Here is a 25441-nt window from a genome sequence, read left to right as displayed (position 1 = left end):
CATGAATCAGAGTAAAAGCCAAAGTCTGTTCTCTGAACAAAAAGCCCTCCAGGATCTTGCCTCCCATTACGTCTCTGGTATCATGCCCTACTTGTCTTGCTCCTGGTTCTTTGCACCACAGTGGCTTCCTTGTTACTCTGTTAAGATGCCAGGTACAATGTACCTCAAGGCCTTTGAAGTTTTTGTCTCCTTCACCTGTGATGTTCACTTTCTACGTATATGTCCCAGTTCTCTCACTTCATTCAGACCATCACGCAAAAGTCATTTTGTCAGAGAGGTCTTCCCAAGGCAATTTTTCTAATATTCGATCTTTAAAAAAAAACCATAAACTACCCTTTATGATATTTGCATGTATGCACAGAAGGAAAAATACTAACATATGTGAGTCCCCCATTTGTAGCTCCATTGTTTTAGAAGTCTGTTATTATATTTTGATTAATGGCTCCCTAATCTGTTTAGGTTGCAACCTGACCCTTTATTTCCCAAATATAGGGAAAAAAAGTCCTTGGGATCTTACTTAGGCTAATGTGATATCACCTTTGGAATAAATTTCATCAGGGTTGTCATTCTCTAGAAAGCCTATTAAAAAGAATCAGAACAACCCCTCTATTTTTCTGGGACACTGGTCCTAGTTTACAGAGTCTTAATTATAAGTCTGGGATTACAGGGCCCTTCAGACAACTTAAATTTCTCACTTACAGGTAAGGACTGAAAATGTGCAGGTAATATCTGAATATTGTTTGGGCATTGCATTTAATTGTTTAGTGTACTGAAATTTCCACTTCATCATAACTCAAAGTTAAATATGGTGTGGTCCAAATTGGGGAGACATCCTTTGGCCGTTCCTAAAACAGTAAAGTCAAACAATATGTACCTTCCTGGAATAAACATTACTTGGTCATCGCCTACTACTCTTTTAACACAGAGTTGGAATTTATCTTTCCAGAAAAATATTTGACCACCTTTTCAGTTTCCTCTATGATTATTTAATTATTCAGGTTTTCTACCTCTTTTTGAATTATTTTTGGTAGTGAATAAACTACTATAAAAGCATCTAGTTCATATGTATTTTCGAATGTTTGACATAAAGTTCTAACAGTATAGTTCCATGATATTTAAAATTTCCCATGTCTGTGATTACATGCCATTTCACATTCCTAATGGTTTTCCTTTTTGGCCAGACACACCAGCATTTTGTCTATGTTGCTTACCCTTTCAAGGAACTGGCTTTTGGTTTTTATTAATTATTTTTGTTTTTCTCTTTTGTTTCCTAATTCATTGTTTTCTGCCTTTATTTTTGATTTTCCAGTGTTCCTTCCCTTTATTTTGTTATTTTCTACAGTTTTTAAAAAGTGCTTAATTAGAATACCTTCCATCTTTATAACATCAACAACAACAACAACTCAGATCAATGAATTTTCCTCTGAGTTCAGTTTTGGTCATAGTCAATAGGTTTTGATATGTAATGTTATCAGTGTCTATAATTCTTTTTAGTTCCATAATTACCATTCTGACTTCTATTTTGACAGAGTTTTTTAGAAAAATGAATTTGTTTGTTTGAATTTTTCACCTTTGGGTAGTTTTTGGAAACAATCATTTTCACTTTAGTATGATAACATGCTGTGCAGGTCAGAATACAATGAAACTGCCACTCTCACACATTGCTGGTACTCTTGTAAATTGCTATATATCATTTAGAAGTTATTTTGAAAAGCACAAAAAATGTTTATCATATTTTAAATAAAAAAATATAGGATACTAAATATTATAGACTATGATTTCAATAATGCAATAAATAAATCTAACCCTAGGGGGGAAAAAGGTCAGAGGAGGGAGCAAAATTAACTGTGGATTTCTCTTAAAATGTGGTGGGATGGTTCTCTCTATTTTACAAATATTCTGCTATACTATGTTTTTGTGAAAAAATTCTGTTTACCGTGTATCGAATGCTTGCTCTTTGCTCAGAGCCCTAATATATGGCACCTTTGATCTTTACAGATAATCTTATGCAATTCTGCAACTTCACCGTTTTAAAGTCAGATTAAGAAATTTCCCAAAGGTCATCAAACTTGAAATTATCAGAGTTGCATATTGCAACCCCAAAGCCCTTCCTCTTCCTGCTACACCAGGGCTTCGCAGTCTAGGATTGGTGAATTTACTTGAGAAAAGTATTACGTTTCAAGCTGAAATGTAGCATTTCTTTCAATTCTGAATTCGCAGTAGCTGTGACTCTGTCACCAATAGATGTCGTAGATATTCTCATGTTATTAGTCTTGTTGCAGATATTGTGAAATATATTTTACTCCCATCACTACTTAGAAATGTCAGCAGTTATTAGACCCACTACTAGATCTTGTTATTTAATGTGTTAATAAAGAATCCATATATCACTGTATCACAAATTCGGTTGAAAAATTTTTGCTAACCATGCTTTAACATAATTAATTTCCTTGGGAATCCTGTGTATTTTTCTTTACATATTTGAAGACTTTTTTTTTTCTGAGGAGTCCAGGCTGCCAAATGATCCACAGCACTGAAACAGTTAAGATTCCTTGAAACTATACCACGAAGTTTCAGTGTGTAATTACAAATTTTGAATTAACTCTTAAGATGCGTCATTATTCTACTGTTTAAAATTTTGACTTCCATTAAAAATTGTTGCATATTCAGGAAAACGGTTGAGAGAAAAATTGTCCCAGACAGAATTGCAGTATGTTTCCTGTTGTTTTATTTTAAGCTACCATCAATTCAAAGAGCCCTGAAAAGATAAAACAAGTAATTACTCTTCATAGGACCCCCTGTGTAGTAGCAATAATCTAAATTTATGGCAGAATCAGCTGTCAGGCCTTTTCAACCTGTGAGCTCTTGCCTCTGAATTGGTGATTATGTTTGTTGTTGATGGGAATGGGTAGAGCAAGTCTGTAAAGAGGTGACAGCACTTTAAAACCTGTAAGCTACTAAAAATGTTACTCATTATAAATGATTTGAATACGCTTTGTGGCAAATACAGGTAAAAGAAGAAAAGATCTCCCATAGAGAATTTGGAGGTCAGTGATTTATTTTTAAGGCAGGTGTCCTAAAAATAATCTATCTTGTAGCTGAGTTTGCTGTTTGATGTCATGATTATAAAATGTTGCTTGCCTTTTCCCATTCATCTCATTCTTTTGTTTGCCCAAAGCACAGATTGTATAAAATCTTGCCCATTTATTTTCAGTCTCTGCTCTCTGTCACATATAAATGAAACCTAGCTCAGAAATGATATGCCTGCAGAAACACAGCATATTTACTTTTTTTAAAGGCAGAGACCTATATCAGCTTGCTTCTCTTCAAGATAAATAAAAGTATGGCTATTTATCTGTCTTTTTTACTTTTAATTATCGGATGACAGAAGGAATGAAATCCTCAGAAACTGCTTTGCTTTGCAAATGCTGAAAATAGTTGAATTTGCTTGCCAACATGATCTATTGTGAAACATACACAATGGCATAATGGCTTCTCCGTTTTTTAACAGGGAAGAAGGCTTCCTTAAGATATTATACACATCTGGAAAGAGAATGATGCTAAAACTTGAACTTAGCGGAGAGGAGGAAGAAGCAACCCAGGGCCAATAATGTGGAAACACTCATGTGAAAACTGTTCATATTTTCTCCTTCTCTTAGGTTTGCTGAATTTTTATTTACCGAGGAATTCAAGGCTGGTTCCCGGGTCCTTGAAAGTATATACAGCTTGTATGAAGGCTTCTCCGGGACGGTGTGCTTTCTGATCGATCTGCTGCAGCCCAACCAGGCTGAGTTCCCTCTCTTCAGCGTCTTTGTTTAGAAGGCTCCGTGTCCCACCGTGGCCCTGCAAGAAGGTTCCTAAGATTTCCTGAGCTTACTACCTGAGGCAGTTTCCACATAAGCCACATTCAATGGTATCACAACCATGAGCCTTAACATTGCTGTCGGAAGGGAGGGAGCAAGCAGGTGAAGGCAACATGATACCTGACTGAAGGGAGAACAGCGTGAGAACCTGCAAACATAAAGACACCACAACTCTTCTAAAACCCCTAGAGATGGAATAGTTCAGGGAATAGATGTGAGACCAGAGATCAGAGGAAAAAGGGAAAGAGAAATCATCTGTCTTTCACTTGCGGGATAGAAAACAAAATTGAAATGTGGACTATGGCAATGAAATGCCAAAAATACCTTTGCAATTGGAGAGAGAATTTGACCATTGGTGGGTGCCCTCCACCCCTAAATTCAGAAATAGAAACGATCAGAAAACTAAAGTAATTGCCCAGCTAAAACTGCTAGGAGGGACGTGTCAGGTTGCCGAAGGACAAAAAGGGAAACTCTTGGTTGTCCTTTGCCTTTACTTATTGAAATTCATGATTTTTAATGAATGGAGAAATTTGCGTATGAATCTCTATTTTTTATCACTACCCTGGGCACTTTAAAGAGGTCATATCATAACTTAGTTTAAACCCCCAAATTCCAAGTTCCCTTAGGTCTTAGAGCGTCTCTCTTCCTGGGTTCCTTTTTCTTTCCGAAAGCTCAATTAGAATAGCAAAATTCACAGGCTAGCAAATACCGTAGCAAGTGTTATACTGTCAAGTGTTTTTCTCAATTTGAAGCATAAGCTGTGTACTGTCTATTGTGAGTAATTTTTTAAATGCTTATGTAATCCCTATGAAGCTATTAGCTGAACTGTAAAATATACTCATGGAAAAAATCACTCATCTCAAAGATCAGGGTAACCACTATGAAGGTGGGTCATTTCCGCCTTGGATGGAATACTGTGTCCCCTGGGACAGGCACACAGTGGCCTAGAAAGGGACCAGTGATTATGAAAAGAACACCGCTCAATTTTATACTGTAAGATTAAGAGATGCGTGAACTCCCTGGCTGATCACCTTACCCTCCAAGACACAGGCTCCACTAGAATTTGTCTACAATACCCGGTGAGCCAAGTTGTCATATTAAATTCAGCCCTGCCATAAACACATAGAAGCTGTAAAACTACTTCAAGTAAATAGTGTTTCCAGAACGTTGTGGGAGCATCTGTCACTTCAATACTCAGAACATGAGTTTATCCATTTTCTAGAATTTGGTCAGTGTCAATTACATATATCAGAGTGAGGAGGAAATTGCATACTGTATAAGATTTAACAATTATTTAAATAGTCATTAAATACTTGGATATATGTGATAGACGTAGAACATGTATCATTAAGTGCTTAGGTGTACATCAGGATGTATATATATCTAGATATGTATCTAGATAGATAGATAGATACCTAAGCGCTTATTCAGTTCAGTAGTTCCTAACTTCTTGATTCATAGATGAACTTTGGGAGGAGTTGGGGAATATTTTGTTGCCTAAAAATGTGTGTGTGTGTGTGTGTGTGTGTGTGTGTGTGTGTGTGTGTGCGCGCGCGCGTGCGCATACACGTGCTCTTTTTTTTCTGGGAAGAGGATCTCTAGCATTCACAAGATTCTCAAAGAGTCTGGGGCTGAAGAAAGGTAAGAACTGTCTGGATATTTTCTGACTTCCTTTATGTTTGCACTCATCAGAACAAACTAGAACAAAGTGGTTTTGAAAAGCATGTATGTTTGTAGCTCATTGTTTCATTTTCACATCCTCAGATATAAGTATATAAAATTGGCCTCAATTGTTCATCTTTGAACATACTCAGATTGGGGCAATAGCAGCTTTCAGGTGACTCCCAAAGTTGGGTTCTACAAGTTCTTTCATGAATGGTCAAGGACCTCTCAGAAAGCCTTAAGACAAAATGCCTTCTACAAAGTAGTCTCCTTTTGAAATGATAGTGGTAGCTGCTTTCCACCATCTGGATTTAAATTCATTTCATCTGACCCCTATAGGCTGACGGTAATAAACATTCAATATACAGGGCTTTATAGAACGCATGCGTTTTTCATCGTCCAGCAACCCTTCAAGGTGATTTACGTAATTGATCCAAAGTCTCACAGTTAGGAAGGGGCAGAATGAGGATTCAGACCCAGGGTTTCACTTCCCACGTGTATGTATTTGGTATTCTAGACTAGAACCTGGGGATACAGCAGTGAACAAAATACCCTAGGAAGTTAGCTTCTGTTTCTGTTTGCTGATCCTTCCACCATTCATCCTTAAGACCTAAGCACTAAGAAGTGATAATCTAGCTCAACATACCAGTTTCATCTCTAGGAACTTCAGAAAAACTGGACTCATTTCTGCTCACCTGCCCTTCTAAGGTCCAGTATGGTAACTATGATGTTGTTGTGCTAATCGTTGTGGAAAGGCAACCATTTTGTCAAATCCAAGAAAAGGCCATGTTTGTGTCTTTATGAATTGACACCTCAGTAAATTAGAAACAAGGGTAAGCTTGTTTAGCACTTAAACATGTTGATCGTTTTTATTTTCCTGAGAGTAGAATTACAAGTTTGGGTAGGTCTTCTTCTATCTTGTTTTCCCAAGAAGTGGGGAAAAGACCCTTTAGTGTTGCTGTAGAAAAGTGTGGCATGTCACTTCTTGCTTAATTAACCAACCTGTTCCGTTCAATGTATTATCCTTTTTTGAATAGCGCTGAAGTGTGTTGCCTCTTGAAGGCTATGAGGGTATTTTCACCACCACTAGTATAACTTTAATGTTATTTACTATATGTGATACGAACAATTATAAACCTGAAGGTAACAGTGGAAATTTGAGGATAGATTGAAAGACTCTCTCAACAATGGGGGAGACTGCCTTATACTTGGAGAACAGGAAGTTTTGGAAAATATTACAACTCCGTGTATTTTGTTTCATTAACAAAATTATGTATCTTCTCTTTCATGTACCCCCCCATGTATCTTTATTTTGCCATTTCAGTCATCAGATTTTACTTTTTTATTCCATTTGTAACCTGGTAACTGAGAACAGAGGTTTGAGAGCATATATTCCCCTGTGCTTCTTTAGGTAATTGACTACACTATTAAGATAATTGTATTCACTTTCTGATAACTCTGAGAAACAGAGTCATTTTCTTGGCCTGTGCTAAATTGGAACTTTTCCATGGCAATTTGTATCTTTAACTTTCTTTGACACACTTAAGGTTTTAATCAAGACAGTGTTCAAGTTGTTTCCATTTCTGTAGAGAGCAAATCTCAATAATTTCAATGCAACAAACGTAAGTTTGTGATTTATAGCCATGTTCAGGGAACACATGATTAAAAGAAAAAATACTAGTAATGCAAAGAGCCCTGTTTTGGAAATCTCAAATCCTTGCTCGGTGACCTCCATGGGCAGCTATAATCACCATCATCATCACCATCACCCTCTCCACCTCACAGGGTAGTCAGTGATAAAATGGATATAAGAGAGTTTTATAATAGGCAGGTCCTTTATATGTTTAAAAGGAAGGCTATATTTTAAGTACCTATTACGTGCATACACAACCATGCTCAATTATGACTTCAAGTAGGCATTTCAGCCAAATGGAATCTCCCTGTCTGGATGCAGAGCTTGGAGTCTGGATCACTTGATGGGTAAAAACAAAGTATGTTCTTTATATTCTAGAACCAATCCTGACTATAGCATTTGTGCCTCAGAAAGTTCTGATTCACTGGGGCTGAGTAAAAAGAATAGGCTGGTTCGCTGGGGAGCTCCTTTTAATGGAAATACTTATTTTGCTCACTGGAAACAAAGGATTACAGTGCCAGTAACTTGAGAAAAGGAGCTGCAGGCCAGGTCTGCAGAGAAAACATGAACTGGGAAATAAAGTAATTTGGGGTTGAGTTTGGTCTGCACTTTAATTCAGGCCTCAGAACTGCATGACATAGAGCAATAGAAATATACTCTCCACGGCATATAAGGCCTTCCTTTGGGGACGTGGAAGGAAACACTGTCCCAAATCGACAGAAAAATGACGAAGCCTCATATTCGCCAAGGCCAGGTGATTTTGGTATAAACTTGGCAAGGAAAGCAAATGAGAAGGCAGGCAAGGGGGTGGGTGGAGGAAAGCTTGCCTCAGCCCAGCATCTCAGCGTGAGTTGTGGAGGCATGTTTAATGCTGCTAAAAACCAGTCATCTTCTATACTACAAAGCTACAGTAATCAAGACAGTATGGTACTGGCACAAAAACAGAAATATAGATCAATGGAACAGGATAGAAAGCCCAGAGATAAACCCACGCACATATGGTCACCTTATCTTTGATAAAGGAGGCAAGAATATACAGTGGAGAAAAGACAGCCTCTTCAATAAGTGGTGCTGGGAAAACTAGACAGCTACATGTAAAAGAATGAAATTAGAACACTCCCTAACACCATACACAAAAATAAGCTCAAAATGGATTAAAGACCTAAATGTAAGGCCAGACACTATCAAACTCTTAGAGGAAAACATAGGCACAACACTCCATGACATAAATCACAGCAAGATCCTTTTTGACCCACCTCCTAGAGAAATGGAAATAAAAACAAAAATAAACAAATGGGACCTAATGAAACGTCAAAGCTTTTGCACAGCAAAGGAAACCATAAACAAGAGCAAAAGACAACCCTCAGAATGGGAGAAAATATTTGCAAATGAAGCAACTGACAAAGGATTAATTTCCAAATTTTACAAGCAGCTCATGCAGCTCAATAACAAAAAAACAAACGACCCAATCCAAAAATGGGCAGAAGACCTAAATAGACATTTCTCCAAAGAAGATAAACAGACTGCCAACAAACACGTGGAAGAATGCTCAACATCATTCATCATTAGAGAAATGCAAATCAAAACTACAATGACATATCATCTCACACCAGTCAGAATGGGATCATCAAAAAATCTAGAAACAATAAATGCTGGAGAAGGTGTGGAGAAAAGGAACACTCTTGCACTGTTGGTGGGAATGTAAATTGATACAACCACTGTGGAGAACAGTATGGAGGTTCCTTAAAAAACTACAAATAGAACTACCATACGACCCAGCAATCCCACTCCTGGGCATATACCCTGAGAAAACCATAATTCAAAAAGAGTCATGTACCACAGTGTTCATTGCAGCTCTATTTACAATAGCCAGGACGTGGAAGCAACCTAAGTGTCCATCGACAGATGAATGGATAAAGAAGATGTGGCACATATATACAATGGAATATTAGCCATAAAAAGAAACGGAATTGAGTTATTTGTAGTGAGGTGGTTGGACCTAGAGTCTGTCATACAGAGTGAAGTAAGTCAGAAAGAGAAAAATACCGTATGCTAACACATATATATGGAATCTAAGAAAAAAAAAAGAAAAGAAAAGGTCATGAAGAACCTAGGGGTAAAATGGGAATAAAGACACAGACCTACTAGAGAATGGACTTGAGGATATGGGGAGGGGGAAGGGTAAGCTGGGACGAAGTGAGAGAGTGGCATGGACATATACACACTACCAAACGTAAAATAGATAGCTAGTGGGAAGCAGCCGCATAGCACAGGTCAGATCAGCTTGGTGCTTTGTGACCACCTAGAGAGGTGGGATAGGGAGGGTGGGGGGGAGGGAGACACAAGAGGGAAGAGATATGGGAACATATGTATGTGTATAACTGATTCACTTTGTTATACAGCAGAAACTAACACGCCATTGTAAAGCAATTATACTCCAATAAAGATGTTAAAAAAAAAAGTCTTCTTAGTCATGGGTTTTATTGCTTCCTGGGGCCACTAATCCCAAACCACCCCTGATTCAGCAACTTCTTGTCCTTCTCCTCTTAAATAGTAGGTTCTGATTTTTTTTTTCTGTGTCTGCTTAATCATGTGACCTCCTGTCACCTGGGAGGGCAGGCTTTCTCCTTATCTCTTCCATCCATGTCAGTTGGTAGCTAAGAGCTCCAGGCTCAGGAAGGCTGCACTCCCCTCTGGGTGGAAGGGCCGATCTCAAGGTCAGCAGCAGAAGGAGTTGGACCCATTCTGCAGTCAGATCACAGGTCCAAGACAGGCTAGCCGGGGTGCAGCTGTTCAGGAGAGGAGAACAGCGGCTGTGTTTATCCTGCTTCTCCTCCATAAAGAAACCTGGTCATTTTATTTGTACTGCTGTGGGGAAAATAAAAAAAAAATTGATGCTACGTTAAATATCTGGGCCTCCTGCATTATCATAAATCTCATACTGAGAGAGGGTGCCCTCTCTCTCCTTGTTTCTTTAATTGCAAGTGGTAATGAATTGAGACCTGATGGATGGTGCCTGTGGGGTGGAAAATATATTTGTTTTTATTTTCTCAATGAAGCTTGTCATTTCCACGTGGACTTCTCCACAAATGGCAAAGTCCCTTATCTGCAGAATTTCCTGCACCTCTTTTGCGTTTGTGTACCCGTTACCCCCCTGAACTGAATTTGAAAAAATAATTTAAAATGAAAACCAAATCATCCATATTTTTATTCTTTGCCAGGGGTGGGGGTTGGTGAATAGCATGATTAAAAGAGCAGATGACCCTTTCTTTCCTTGCCTTTCTCCTCCACACACAATATCCAGGAAGGAGAGGGAGAGAGGGAAAAAGATACACAAGCCTTGACTGCCAAAGACCGTGAAAACACAGTCTGCAAGGACTTCCTGTTTGTTTCCTGTTTGGGTTGTTTTTTTTTTGTCCCTATAGGAAATAGTTTGTGTGTGTGTCTGTGTGAGTGTGAAAGAGAGAGAGAGGGAGGGAGAGAGACTGACTGAGAGTCAGAATCATATATGAAATAAAACCCCATATTTAGCTCGGAGATGTATCTGAATGAACAGATATATGCAAGCGTAAACATGAATGAGGGGCTCTTCATTGTGTGTTAACTGCTCTCTAAAAAATTCCCACGTATTTAATGAGGGGTCTAGTTATACTTCGAGTTATCTATCTTAAGCATTCACTGTCATTAAAACTTCTGCTGCCAGGTTAAAGCTATTAGTAGCCATCTTGTAGAAGAGAACAGATGTGAGTTTCACAAATAGAGCCGCAAATGTGAGCCACAGATGTAGTTTTAAAATTTTCTAGCAGCCGCATTAAAAGTGCAAAAAAAGTGAAATTAACTTTAATGATGTGACTCTTGATTTAACTCAGTCTATCCAAAATATTATCATTTCAACATGTAATCAATATAAAGTTATTAATGAGATATTTGACAGTTTTGGGTACTGACTCTTCAAAATCTGGTGTATATTTTACACTTACTACACACCTCCAATCAGACTAGCCACACTTCAAGTGCTCGAGAACCACATGTGGGTTGGCTGTTGCGTTGGACAGCAGGGCTAGCATCCCTCTGCCGCTTCACAGTATTGAGAAGGTCCACCTACAGCGTATGTGTATTTTCGTTGTTACAAGAGAAAATGGAAACCAAACGCTACATGTTACTTGAGTACTGCGGTGTTTCCCCAAGTGTAGGACACTAGGATCAAGAGCGGCCCTGTGGAAAAATAGATTCGGTGATGAAATAAGTTAGGAAGGTTCTATTCTAGTACCCCCTTTTGGAGATTTACATGGTGTGCTAACATAGCACAGACTCTGAGAAAACTCTCTTGGGTAAAGGAGCCTATTGGAAGTTGGCTTCTGTGTCTGTAAGGTTCCACCTCCTGAGTGTGACTGTTACCCAGCTACCACTATAACAACATGGTTAGTCTGGCATGGTACATTTATGGTATGCTTATAATATTTTTTTTCCTCCCGAGGTGTTCTAACACCCCTTGCCTCCCCCGCGCTTACCCTGCCAGGCCCATGAAAGATACCAGAACAATGGTTCTGTCCCTGAGTATTTATCCCTATTAATTATCTTGCCCTCACAAAAACCTGAGGTCATTCTTTACTACACTTTTGGGAACAAGAATTCTGGAAATTGCCACAAGTGTCTCTGCGTAAGGAAAACTGTGTCTTCCCTTCCTCCAGCCTTTTCAGAGCCTATCTCTACTTATTCTTTGTATTCAGAATCACCCGAGAGCCAAGATATGTCTTCTTGATCTAGAACCACCTACTAAATTGAAACCGGCAGATGGCTGTAATGTCTTGTATGTGGACACAGATTTTCAGAAAGTACCCAAATACACACCTTCCTCTCATTCTTTCAGAAATGATGAGCACTCTACAAAGATGAGGGGAGAAACATCTGAATGTGTATCTGTGTAAACACGGAATAGTTTCATAAGTAGAGTAATACCGTTCCTGCTAATGCTTTTTTAAAAAATATTTTGTGTGTGGTGTTAATTTACATGCTTTAATGTGTACTGTTATTGTAAAGTGTGTAAAGTAGTTGTGATAGCAATCAGTTTGAAGAAGATATACACTATACTTGACAACTGTCAATCTTTAGCAAATGATCTCTTTGCCTTTGTTTTAGTGGGGCCTCTGACGCTGCCCCCGTAAGTTTTGTTTTACGATCTGTACTTAAGTGGCAATTACCAGTTAAATAACTTCTATCGCTGAATTTGGTCCAAGTTGACTGTAGTAATGCTTATATGTGGATGTATTTAAATAAGATTGATTTAAATGATCTGTTTTGTCTCTGTTTTTTAGCACTTTAGTATTTCAATGTTAGAGATGTCTTCTGAAGACTCTAGTAGCAGTAGAATCCCTTCGCTCTTGAAAACGCAAATTATACCATGAGTTTCATATAGGCTTTCCAGAAGTAGGAGTGGAACATTCTAAGTGCAAAAGTTTGGCTTTAGAATCTGTCTGATTAGGAGGGGCAGCCCATTCCCTAGAAAGGTAACAGCCTTCCCAACTTTGAACGTCTCGGGGAGCTCTACTTGGAAAAGAAGTCTGAATTTTAATCTCATGGATTTAATGGCGCTAAATTAACACAAATTTTTTAAATGGATTTTGTAGAATCCAACTATTAGGGGAAATCATTTAGCTAAGCCATATACTGGGGAATAGCCAAACACCACGTGCTAGTTTTGGAATGTGCATTTCCCAAGTGAATAGAATTTACTTCACCAAAAAGATTTTTTTGCATAATTCACAATACTTACAGAAATATGATTGTATCACTGGAGAAAAAAAAAAGCTCACCTCTCTAATGATACATTTCACATTCACTAGCAAACTAGTGTAATTCCTTAATTATTTGGGGGGATGCAAAAAAATAATCTGTCCATAGAATATAACTGCTTATTCCTAACTGTATTTAGAAATGAATATATACTATTATTTAAAGTACTATTGAATTTTGAAGAACTGCTCAATAAATTCGTATTATTAATAAAATTGTACTCTTTACATTTGCCTCAGCACAAATGCAGTTAAAAACATAAATTTATTTTAAAATACACCAAATAATACAGATTAGTTATCATGACTTTAAAATTCTAATTTCCAATAGCATTAAATCCCACACCAGTTATGTGTTGTATATAACTAAAATGTTGAAAGTCTTGCACACAAAATGAGAGGCTTCTTCAAAAATGCCTTTTTTGCCAAAAACAGGTTCTACGACCTATCGCTAATTATTATATTTCTTTAGGGGTACTTTGAAGCACTTTCAAAGACGTATCTGTAGCAGTTAGATCTAAATTTAGAGCAGAACATTCTGTCAGATACTTTGCCATATCACAAAATGTTGTAGTACTGTATTTTATAATAAAACCAAATTCTCAAGTATTCTGATATATTACATATTATTATACCAAAAAACCACTTTCTAGCTGTCTGTTATTGTGTATATAATATTTTAAGAAAATAATGTGTATTTCAGTCCAAGCAAGAAAGTATAATGCAATACGTGACATTCAGTTGATCTTTAGTCAAAATCCATTTAGGTATTTGACAGGGAAACTAGCAATCCTAAGCTTGAATGTATACATTATTCTCAAGAACAAAATGGCAAACGAGAATACATAAAGACATAGTCACTGGGGCAAGTTAGCTGGTGTGCAGATTGAAAAGGATCAACTTGCCAGTGCTCGTCAGAGTTTTTGTTATTGATTGTTCCTGGAAGGGGAAGTGCTACAGTCAGTTGATGTTGCCTCCCCTTAGGTAGGGGACTTGCTCACAGTGCATGGTATAGTGAAATCTCTTTGGAAGCAGGGTTGAGTCAGAAGCTTAGAGATGCACCTCACTGTCTTTAAAACTGCTGTTACAATGTTCTGAACACTGTGATCTTTCCAAATGTGTTTTCTATATTTGTTTTGTACTGTAGAAAATAATACGCCAGAAACTGGACTCTGTAGTGTTTCAAGCAACGTTATTTATTGGCTTATTGCCCCCCACATATTTATGTAGTTTACTTAATAATATAAAACCTGTGATAATCCTTTGCCTTAAAAATAAAATCTAATGCTAAATATTGAGTGTGTTCTAATAATTTTAAGCTACAAATTAATTTTTCCTTTAACACTTAAGACAGTGTCAAATAAAATATTACACGAATACTCTGTGGAGTGTCGCTGCCTATTCTGTTCTTGTGACAGTGTGTGTATCTTGATCCAGGACATGATGACCTGCTGGGTTCTATAAATAGATATTAGTAATCCTTTTAGAGAATGGGCCTGGCACTTAGCTGTGAGCTAAATACCTCCCCTTAACTCTTATAAATAGATTTTCCCATGCCACAGAAGAATGAAGAAAAACAGCCCTTCATGTGCTCTCTCTCTGCAATTTTTGTCTTGATTCCTACTGAATCTTCACATTTTATTTGTGTTGCCATCATATTCCTAAATAGAAAAATGCCAGAGATGCCTGAAGATGGAGGAAATCACCTAATTTCAGCCGGGAAAGGTATCTTGCAATTATTCAAGTCTAGTTTCTTATGGAACAGTTAGAACCCGAGTTGTAGAGAGGTTTAGTGACTGCTCAAGCTCTGAGCGACAACGGTGGGCTGACCCCATCCTGATGTCCAGAAGATTGTCACAGTTCCAAAAAGTGAAAAGGAACTGTGTTAGTCTTGGGGCTCGCACACAGCAGCAAGTAGAGGGAGATATGGCATGGGCTAGAAAACCGTTTCCTTATTAGGTCCTGGTCTTCGCCTGGCTGATTTAATCAGTTACAGGGGAATATATATATATATATTTTAACTTATTTATTTATTTTTATTTTTGGCTGTGTTGGGTCTTCGTTTCTGTGCGAGGGCTTTCTCTAGTTGCGGTGAGCGGGGGCCACTCTTCATCGCGGTGCGCGGGCCGCTCTCTATCGCGGCCTCTCTTGTTGCAGAGCACAGGCTCCAGACGCGCAGGCTCAGTAGTTGTGGCTCACGGGCTTAGTTGCTCTGCAGCATGTGGGATCTTCCCAGACCAGGGCTCGAACCCGTGTCCCCTGCATTGGCAGGCAGATTCTCAACCACTGCGCCACCAGGGAAGCCCACAGAGGAATATATATATATATATATATATTTTTTTTTTGCGGTATGTGGGCCTCTCACTGCTGTGGCCTCTCCCGTTGCGGAGCACAGGCTCCGGACGCGCAGGCTCAGCGGCCATGGCCCACGGCACTCTCAAACACTGCGCCACCAGGGAAGCCCCGAGGAATATATTTTGAAGGCAGTTTTTCTGGGAAAGAGAGCGTTGGCTCTTAGGGATTATCACTGATGCTCTTTCACCTTGGAAGCAATGCTTCAGACTTGGCCCAGTGAAAAGGTACATCCTGGGTGCTTGTACTTTGAAAAGCATCTGTGTGGTCTGCTTATTTTTAAGTGACCGGAAACGCTGGTTCTTTGAGGAATTAGGCGTTATTTAGGTCCAGAAAATAGAGACTGGGCTGGAAAGGCATCCTGACCCCGATTCCGGGCCCCATGGGCTGCGGGTTTTCGAAGGGATGTGACGGTTTCCCACGCGAGCGCCGACCAAAGGGCTCTAGGACCCAGCGGCTGCGCGCGGGGCCGGCGGGACCCGCCGCCTCCTGTGGGGCTCGGCGCGGGCTATAGCTGGGCGCAGGTTCGCGGCCTGCCTACGGTTCGTCACCGCAGAGACGCGGCAGGCACTGAGGCGCGCGGGCGGCGCACGGTGCGCGTGGGCGTGTCCCGACCCGGCCGCGCGCCCCGCCCCAGCCCCGCGGGTTTGCTTGACCCCAGGCCCAGCTCCAGGGCCCGGGTCTCGCGCCCTTGGCGGGCAACGCGTAGCGCGGGAGCAGTTGGGGCCGGGCATGCCGGGAGCCCCCGGGACAGCCGCCGCCGCCACCGCTACCGCTACCGCCACCGCGTCTGTCGCCGGTGCGCGCCGCTGACGCGCGGAGATGAAATTCCCGGGCTCGGTGCTGGCGTCCGTGTTCCTGTTCGTGGCCGAGACGACGGCGGCGCTGTACCTGAGCAGCACCTACCGCTCGGGCGGGGACGGCATGTGGCAGGCGCTGACGCTGCTCTTCTCACTGCTGCCCTGCGCCCTTGTGCAGCTCACGCTCCTCTTCGTGCACCGCGACTTCAGCCGTGACCGGCCGCTCGTGCTGCTGCTGCACCTGCTACAGCTCGGGCCACTCTTCAGGTGCGTGCGGGACCCCCGGCGGCGGGGTCGGGCCTCCCGGGGGAGGGGACAGGTGGCCGGCGTCGCGGACCGGGCCCACGCCGGCCCCTCGGCTCCTGAGCTCCACCGTTGCTGTCACAGGAATGCGACAGGAACCTGGGAGAGTGGGAATCGAGCCGGGGCGTACAGCCTTCCTGTTAGGGGCGAGCGTAGGAAATTGCTGATAGTCAACTGAATTTGACGAACAGAAAGGTCAGTTTTATATACTTCGACCTCATAAAAGACATGCTTTCCCTGAGATCAGGTGAGATCTGGCAGGATGAGTTTGTGTCATGACGGGCCCTTAGGAAGTGGGTTCTAAATGGCCGTTAGAGTAGAAGTGTATACAGCTGATTGAATTTAAATTGATCAAACACGTGGAGTGTGCCAGGCACTGTTCTGCACTTTTTACAAATATTAACTTACGTAATTCTCATACATGACATACATGACTCTAGAAATCCACGCGTCTTTCTTTTCTCTCGGATGTGTAACACACGGGGTTGTAGAAATGTCTTCAGGGCCCTGCCTACCTTCTAAACGCAGTCAGTGAAGTTGGAACACAAGTGTCATGAAGACCCCAACACTTGCTGGGCGTTGAGAAAAACTGTTAGTGACATTTCTGGAAATTAAACTGTATTAACACAAAGCAAGTAGAAAAAGAAATCCCTGGTAATGAAGTAGAGTTTGGCTTATCTAAGGACCATGAAGAGAGTTTTAAATGTGTCGTTTTGATATCTTTCATCTCTGTAGGAAAAGCAAAACAAAGGGTTTCTATCTGGATTAGAAACAAATTTATAATACTGAACTTTAGATGTAGGTGGTAGAAGAATTGGAAGAGGTGGAAAGGCCAGAGACGCAAGAGTAGTAATTTCTGGATGATGGAGTTATGGGTGATTTTCATTTTCTCCTGAAAAATATAGAAAAGTGCATCATTTACTCTTTTATTATACTTTTCTACATGTTTCATGGTGCTTTGGAGAGATAACTTCTCAACTATAAATAAAGTTTCAATACCATAAAGAGACCTATTTCCAGAAAATTCTGAACGGGTCAATGTCTTTTTGGGGGAAAAGCAAAATAAAACATAAAAAACAAAGGAATAAACAACCCGCTTCCGTTAACAAGGGCGCTTTCATTCTAATGCAGCTGATTTCTTTCAAGAAGATATTGGACCCACGCTGAGATACGCAAACTGTGGTTCCAAGCCTCTTAGCTGCCAGATGAAAAGAAAAGCAACTTGATGTTGTGTATTAGTGTGACTTAATATCTTATTGCAAGTTCTTCCTGCTGACTGTTTGCTTCTATTCTAACTCTAAGACATCAGCTTCACATAAAGATCAAAATTATTTCCCCCAAACAAAGGAGAGTCTCTCTTCCCTTCTTATCGATTGAACTTAGTAATATTTTAAAACTGTTTTGGGATAATTTAGCTCTGTTTAATTTGGGGTGGGTACTAACTAACCAAACTCATGTTCTTTTTAGGTGAGATGATGTTTTTGAGTTCACTCAGTTCAGCTGCATTACATTACACTGTAATAATTATGGGCTAAAGACCGCAAACTAGGCCCCGCTCCTTCTTCAGGGAGGCATTGGGAGAGCACCATATTTCATTTATATCAGTCTTATATTTAAAACTGTAGTTGCAATTTGAAGGGTTGTTTCCTCATTAAGCCTAGGTTGGAACAATACAAACATTGAATAATGTCTTGAATTTATTTTTTTCTATTTTAAGGACAATCTTACTGTGAATGATAATAGATACTCTGGAAAACCAGAGTGGGGAAAAGCACCTCTTAACAACAGCAAAATTTGTTTATCATTCTTTTACAGTTATGTTAACTTTTTAAATTAACTGGGAGAAGGAGTAAATATAAATGAGTTACAGGTTCTAGGAATTTTCCCCCATTCTTCTTCACTGGTATAATGAGGAAAAATGGTACATAAAAATCTGGCTTTATAAAGTAAAAGCTAAGAAGTTCTAGTAATTTTTTTATTCAAGTATAGTTGATACACAATATTATATAAGTTACAGGTGGACAATATATAGTGATTCACAATTTTAAAGGTTATACTCCAATTATAGTTATTATAAAATATAGGCTATATTGCCCATGTTGTACAATATATCCTTATAGCTTATTTTATACCTAATAGTTTGTACCCCTTAATCTCCTACCCCTATATTGGCCCTCCCCCTTCCCTCTCCCCACTGGCAACCACTAGTTTGTTCTCTATATCTGTGAGTCTAGTATTTTTTATAGAACATTGCAAGATGATTCACCATTGTACTTCTCTCTTTAGTAAACTTTCAAAAGACTTTAAAATAATAATGGCCTAAGTTTGAAGAGTTTTCTTGTTGCTTGCAAAGTGCTTTTACATACAGTATTTAATTCCATCCACTGTAAAACCTTGTGAGCTAACTGTCATTATCTTTTTTTTACAGTTGAGAACTGAGGCTCAGTGAGATTATGCAAGTGGCTTTTCTTTCTTTTTAACCAGTTTGGTTCTTGTGTAGCTTCTCAGAGCATGTGTGTCATAGGAAGATAACGTGGCGTATAGGAAATCATAATCAGTATTTCTTTTGAAAACGTGTTTTTATTAACTACCTTAGAGGGTCTCTGGTACCACAGATTATTTGTGCTGACACCAACATGCATGGTTTCAGCTAAGGAATAAACTCTTTCCACTATGGCGCTTGAAAATGGGATAAAGTGGAAAAAAAATAGATCAACCTGCTGATTACCTATATTAGGAATCAGCAAACTATGCCCCACAGGTGAAATCCCCCTATGGCCTGTTTTTGTAAATAAAGTTTTATTGGCACACAGCCACGCTCATTCATTTCTGTGTAGTCTGTGGCTGCCTTTGCACTACAGTGGCAGAGTTGAGTAGTTGCAATAGAGACCAGGGCCTGCAAAGCCTAAAATATTTACTCTTTGTAAATACAGAAAATGTTTGCCAAACCTTGGTCTACACAATACTGAAAAACTACCTTGAATGATTTTGATGAAAATACTTAATTTATGGCTACATTTAGACAACTTCTCAAGTAAAACAAAACAAAACAAAACAAAACAAAACTCGTTTGGAGTAATTGTATGAGTCTTGCAGAATTCCAAGAAGAATAGTAGAGTGTGTTTCTTATCAGCTTTCTTAACCAGTAGTGGCAAATAGCAGAAGTCTTAGGGCCTTTCACAAGTTTATTAAACACCTACTACATGTGAAACTCTGTGCTAAGATTTTTATTAGTTGGGAAGAACAGTGGATTGCAAGGGGGTACGCCTGGGTTTCAGGGCCACCTCTGTGATTAGCTCCTTCTGGGACCTTCTTTCATTTCCATTGGTAGACTGCAAATGCTTTCCATTAAACACAGCCCCTCCTCAGCATCCAGAGAATTGCTTTTTCCTCTGAACCTTCATTTTATTCATTCAGCTCTTAACATGTGCTGGTGTTTCACTTGTTTGTTTGTCTTAGTCTTTAAAAATTCTGAGCTTGAGCTTCCCTGGTGGTACAGTGGTTGAGAGTACGCCTGCCGATGCAGGGGACACGGGTTCGTGCCCCGGTCCGGGAAGATCCCACATGCCGCGGAGCGGCTGGGCCCATGAGCCATGGCCGCTGAGCCTGCGCGTCCGGAGCCTGTTGCTACGCAACGGGAGAGGCCACAACAGTGAGAGGCCCGCATACCGCAAAAAAAAAAAAAAAAAAATTCTGATCTTGATTTTATTATTCAAGTAAAATATATTTGTTGTTGAAACAACAGAAGGGCAGAAAACAGATAAGCACAACTAAAAAAATTTTAAAGTTCTAATCCAGCTAACTAAAGAAAACAATTCTTAATGTTTTGTTGTATATCCTTACTAATATTTTTACAGTGGTAAGCTGGTAAACCGTAAACTGTCTGGGGGTGGCAGGGCGGGAGTGGAAGCCCTGATTTGTAGTATTTGCTGATTTCTGTGATTTAAGTATTTCCATTATGGCCTATTTCAAGTTATGAAGTTGTTTAAGAACTGGCTCACAAAATTCCTAACTATTGGGCTTCCCTGGTGGGATGGTGGTTAAGAATCTGCCTGCCAGTGCAGGGGACGTGGGTTCAATCCCTGGTCTGGGAAGATCCCACATGCTGCAGAGCAAGTAAGCCCATGTGCCACAACTACTGAGCCTGTGCTCTAGAACCTGCGAGCCACAACTACTGAGCTTGTGTGCTCTAGGGCCTGCGTACCACAACTACTGAGCCCACATGCTGCAACTACTAAAGCCCGTGTGCCTAGAGCCCATGCTCTGCAACAAGAGAAGCCACCACAATGATAAGCCCGTGCACTGCAACGAAGAGTAGCCCCTGCTTGCTGCAACTAGAGAAAGCCCGTGTGCAGCAATGAAGACCCAATGCAGCCAAAAAAAAAAAAAAAAAAATTCCGAACTACTTAATTGTCTCATGAGTCAGTATGAGCCAGCTCAGGCACTTTACTATTTACGTGTATAGGTGTGTATGTGTGTGTGATTTGTGTGTATGTATATATATGTAATTTTCTTTTTATTAAAAATGGAATTTTCTATATATATTCCATTGTAATTTACTCCTTTTGCTTACCAAATATAGGAAACATTTTTATATATCAGTATATGTATGTGTATACTGTCAATTTTAAGGACTGGATAATATTTCATTGAATACATATATTAGGATTTATTTAATCATTGTTTTATTTGAGGACCTTTAGAGTATTTCCAGAATTTTGCTATTACAAATAATGGTATGATTCAAATTTTTGCAGTAGGCTTTCTTTCTAAGTGAGGAAATATATGAGAAATATCTTATAAACTGAAAGTGCTATATAAATATTAGTTGTATTAATTATTTATTATCCTTATTATGTATAGGTCCCATATTCTTGCTTAGATTGTGAGCACCTCTGAATGAGGCGGGGTATCCAGCTATCTTTGCATTCCCCACAGCACTTAGCAGAGTGCATCTGCATTCATCACATATTTGAGAATAAAGAAGATGGTCAGTTTATTCTGTCTTCTAGTCCTTGTTGTGGTCAGTGGTCCAACAGTGTAAAGTTGCTAGGCCTCAAGCAGTCCTCAGTCATAGATTTGAGTTTTTCCTCAGAACAAATTCAGTTGGATAAGCTGGACTTGAACTCAAAACCTTGAACTTCATTGTTTTCAGCTGAACAAGCTGGTCCACACTGTTTTACATATTTTCATGTAATAAAGTGTCCATGACCCCAGTGGACAAAATGTAGCAGATAATTGCCTGTCACTCTCCCTCCCCTTCCCCCCATACTACTACGTACCTTTTTTTCTCTCAGGAACAAACGAACAAGGATAATAATCACAAAATATATCCAGTTTGTATTCACTAAAGAAGTTCCTGCATTTCGTTTCTTACATCAGGTTTTATTCTTTCAAATTATGCGTGTATTCTTGTTGCCCTGGTTGCCTCGAGGTGAGAGAACAAAGTTAACAATACTCAATAAAATAAACGAAGCCATAAAATCTTCTGGCAGCATTATAAGGTTGTTATAAAAATGCACGTTTGGGGAAAAAAATGTCCTTTAACAATTTTTAAACCTAAGGCCATGAACGTTTTTCTTATTCCTAGGAAAAAAATACTTTTCCCCAACATTTTGTTATGAAAATTTACAAACATACAGAAGACAACTTGAAAGAATTGTACGGTGAACACCCAAGTACTTGTCACCTAGATTCTACAGTTAATGTTTTATTTCACACATCTGTCCATTCCTATATCAATCCCTCAATCCATTTGTGAGTGTGTGTGTATAAATCGTATACGTCAGTACTCTTCCTCTCTTTGATACCCATATCATTACCTAAAGAGGGAAATCCAATTTTAAAAGCCAGGTACTCTATCAGTCTAGAAAGGTGACTGCTTAAGGCTCCATCCCTAGGGCAGGCTTGAAACTCCATAGATAAGACAGAGCTGGCAGGCTTCCAGGCATGGTTGACTTTAGTCATGTCCCGTAAAAGCTTAAGAGAGCAGAGATGGTAATGTGGTCTTCCAGGGGAATTCTAGATGGGAAACTACTGGGGGATCTTCCAACCATAGCTGCTGTTTTTTTTAAATATATATAAATTTATTTATTTTATTTTATTTATTTTTGGCCGCGTTGGGTCTTCGTTGCTGCCCGTGGGCTTTTCTCCAGTTGCAGCGAGCGGTGGCATCTCTTGTTGTGGAGCACGGGCTCTAGGTGCGTGGGCTCAGCAGTTGTGGCTCAAGGGCTCTAGAGCGCAGGCTCAGTAGTTATGGCGCACAGGTTTAGTTCCTCCGTGGCCTGTGGGATCTTCCCGGACCAGGGCTTGAACCTGTGTCCCCTGCATTGGCAGGCAGATTCTTAACCACTGCGCCACCAGGGAAGTCCCGTAGCTGCTGTTTTAACTGAGGTGATTTGGGACATCTATTAGATGTGAAAAATATATATGTGCATATATATATATATCTATATATATACACAAATATATGTGTGTGTGTATATACATGCATACACACATACCCATATACTGTATTATCTCCATAACAGTGCAGCAAAGTAGGTTTTATCTCTGCTTTGTAATTGAGGGAAAGGGCTTGGGTTAAATGACGTGTCCAGGGCTGCGCAGCTAATATGTGTCAGGAAGGGAAATGGAATGTTTTTCTGTGGCTCTGGAGCCTGAACCACTTCCTATTCCATTCTCTACTTGGTTTCCTTGCCTCAGTGGCCTTCGGTATCACCTCTGAATTTGGTTCACACTCAGGCCAGTTGGCCTGGTGGAGGGCCTCAAGAGGACTGCATGCTCAGAACTGGTCCTTAGAGAGGATGATTTTAGAGGAGAGGCTACGGTTCAGAGTAACCAAGTCAAGGCTTTGAGAATCAGGCTAAGTGAAAGCAGGGTAACTGAGAAAAGACAGAATCCTGTCTGCCTCTGATTGTCATGACTTGCTGGTTTGTTTCCAGGTGTTTTGAAGTCTTCTGCATCTATTGTCAGTCAAACCACATTGAAGAGCCTTATGTCAGCATCACCAAGAAGCGACAGATGCCAAAAAATGGCCTCTCAGAGGAAATTGAGAAGGAAGTGGGCCAGGCAGAGGGCAAGCTATTCACCCACCGATCTGCATTCAGCCGGGCATCAGTGATCCAGGCTTTCCTGGGCTCAGCCCCTCAACTGACCCTGCAGCTGTATATAACCGCCCTGCAGCAGGATGTCACTATCGGAAGATGTATGTATATTTTTTAATTTCTATTTGCATTTGGGAATCAAAGTGGAGAGCAAAACATAAGGTTTATCTTGTTTTTGGCGAAGTTCGTTTATATGTGCATCCAATCCTAAGTCTGTGTTCCAGTTACTAAGCTCAAAACATAGTGAAGTAAAATAATAACGACGTTTATTTTGCTTATGAATCTGCCCTTTAGGCAGGGCTCACCTATGCTCCACTGTGTATTAGCCGGGGTGGATCAAAGATGTAGAGTTAGAATCCATTGAGGACTCATTCACTCGCATTTCTTATGGTCGATGCTGGCTGTTGCTCGGGCCTTCAGATCTTCCCCACTTCATCTCTCCATGTAGGTTAGTTTGGGCTTCCTCACAGCATGGTGGCTGCTTTCAAGGGCAAGTATCCGAAGAGTGAGAGAGGGCCAGGTGGTAGAGTATCCCTTTTGTGATCCAGCATTGGAAGTCATGCAGCATCACTTCTGTATTTTCTTTGTTGAAGCAGTCAGGAATCCTGTAGAGGTTCAAGGGAAAGGGAGGAAAGGAATCTCTGACTTTTGTTGGGGAATGGCAGAGTTCTAGAAGTTCACTGCTGTGACCATTTTGGAAAATACAACTTGCCGTAGGCTGAAAATACAGCCGCCAGAGGCTGGGCCTCTTTGGTTTTTGCCTCTGTCATTCAGTGATAGTTGTAAACCAGCTGATACACAGTTGGTTGTAACAGCTTTTTTGCGGTGAATGAGGGAATCAAGAGCACTGTCCTGTTTTCTTGAAGTTCTAATAGGTATCTCAGCTTTAAAATGAACACAGTTCTCTAACCTTTGGGCTATTCTCGCATCATCAAATTGAGGGCAGGTTTTGATTAAGCCATATTTTAAAGAAAAAACCTGTACATGCATTGGACACAAGTGAAAAACCTTCATATGAAAAGAGGAAAGAATCCTTCACAAATATTAATATTATTAGTAAATGAAAACCAGATATTCTGGTAAGTTTTGCTATATAGATAAACAAAAGTGAGTTAAAAGCCTTAGGCTGAAAAAATACATATTTAAGACAGCACTGAAACTGGAATCTTTTAAAATAAATCACTCATTAATCTCACTTCCCTCAGTATTATCCTCTTTCTGCCTATAATCTAGGCTGGATGGTAAAATGACTTTAATTTATGGCTGGGTCACAGGATATTTGCATGTTACAACTGTATCCCTTATCCAGGTTACCTCAGAGTGACTGTAATTCTTAAGATATATCAGGACTTTAGGTTGAGATCTTGGACCTTGGTGGATTAACATTTATGTGAAAATGCCTCCCACAGCCCCAGGTAGACAGTAGGTGCTCAATAAATGTAGCAGCATCCTTGTTCTCTAAGGACTTATAACTAGAATGGGCATTGACCAAGGTGAGTCCTCTGCATGCCACTATACCCTTTTCCCAGTTCATTATTTTTCTATGTGGCAGGAACACAGCAAGAGACCAGATGTGGTGATAACCTATTTGATTTTTACAAGTAGATTCAATTTTTTTCTCAAGTTATTGAAAATGAAGATTGTCTTTTAGTTCAGAAGTTGGCAAACAGCAGCCCATGGGTGTAATCAGGCACTGCTTGTTTTTGTAAATAAAATTTTATTGGAATGCAGTCACACCCTTTCATTTACCTGTTCTCTATGTCTGCTTTGTTTGTTTGTTTGTTTTTTTAGCAGAGTTGAGTCGTTGAATAGTTGCAACACAGAAAGCATGGGCCACAAAGCATAAAGTATTTACTGTCTGGCTCTCTACAGAAAGTTTGCCAACCCTAGTTACAGTTTTTCAGATAGAATTCTATTCAGGAAAATGAAA

General features: G+C 40.0%; 2 protein-coding genes across 2 annotated transcripts in view; both read left to right on the top strand.

Moving 5' to 3' along the window:
- Positions 1-7217, top strand: part of LANCL3 (LanC like family member 3) — a 96636-nt gene extending 89419 nt beyond the window's left edge. The window contains exon 5 of the mRNA XM_030834883.2: positions 3660-7217. Within this exon, the coding sequence (XP_030690743.1) occupies positions 3660-3819 (160 nt within the window). The 3' untranslated portion in view covers positions 3820-7217. The remainder of the gene's footprint in view (positions 1-3659) is intronic.
- Positions 7218-15870: 8653 nt separating this feature from the next.
- The window catches only part of XK (X-linked Kx blood group antigen, Kell and VPS13A binding protein), a 52504-nt gene continuing 42933 nt past the window's right edge, over positions 15871-25441 (top strand). The window contains exons 1-2 of the mRNA XM_060292889.1: positions 15871-16369; positions 23350-23612. Coding sequence (XP_060148872.1) covers positions 16125-16369; positions 23350-23612 — 508 coding nt within the window. The 5' untranslated portion in view covers positions 15871-16124. The remainder of the gene's footprint in view (positions 16370-23349; positions 23613-25441) is intronic.

Source organism: Globicephala melas, chromosome X (genome assembly GCF_963455315.2).
Source record: "Globicephala melas chromosome X, mGloMel1.2, whole genome shotgun sequence".
Taxonomy (NCBI): Eukaryota; Metazoa; Chordata; class Mammalia; order Artiodactyla; family Delphinidae; genus Globicephala; species Globicephala melas.
The sequence above is the reverse complement of the archived record's forward strand: the minus strand, read 5'-3'. Positions and strand labels throughout refer to the sequence as shown.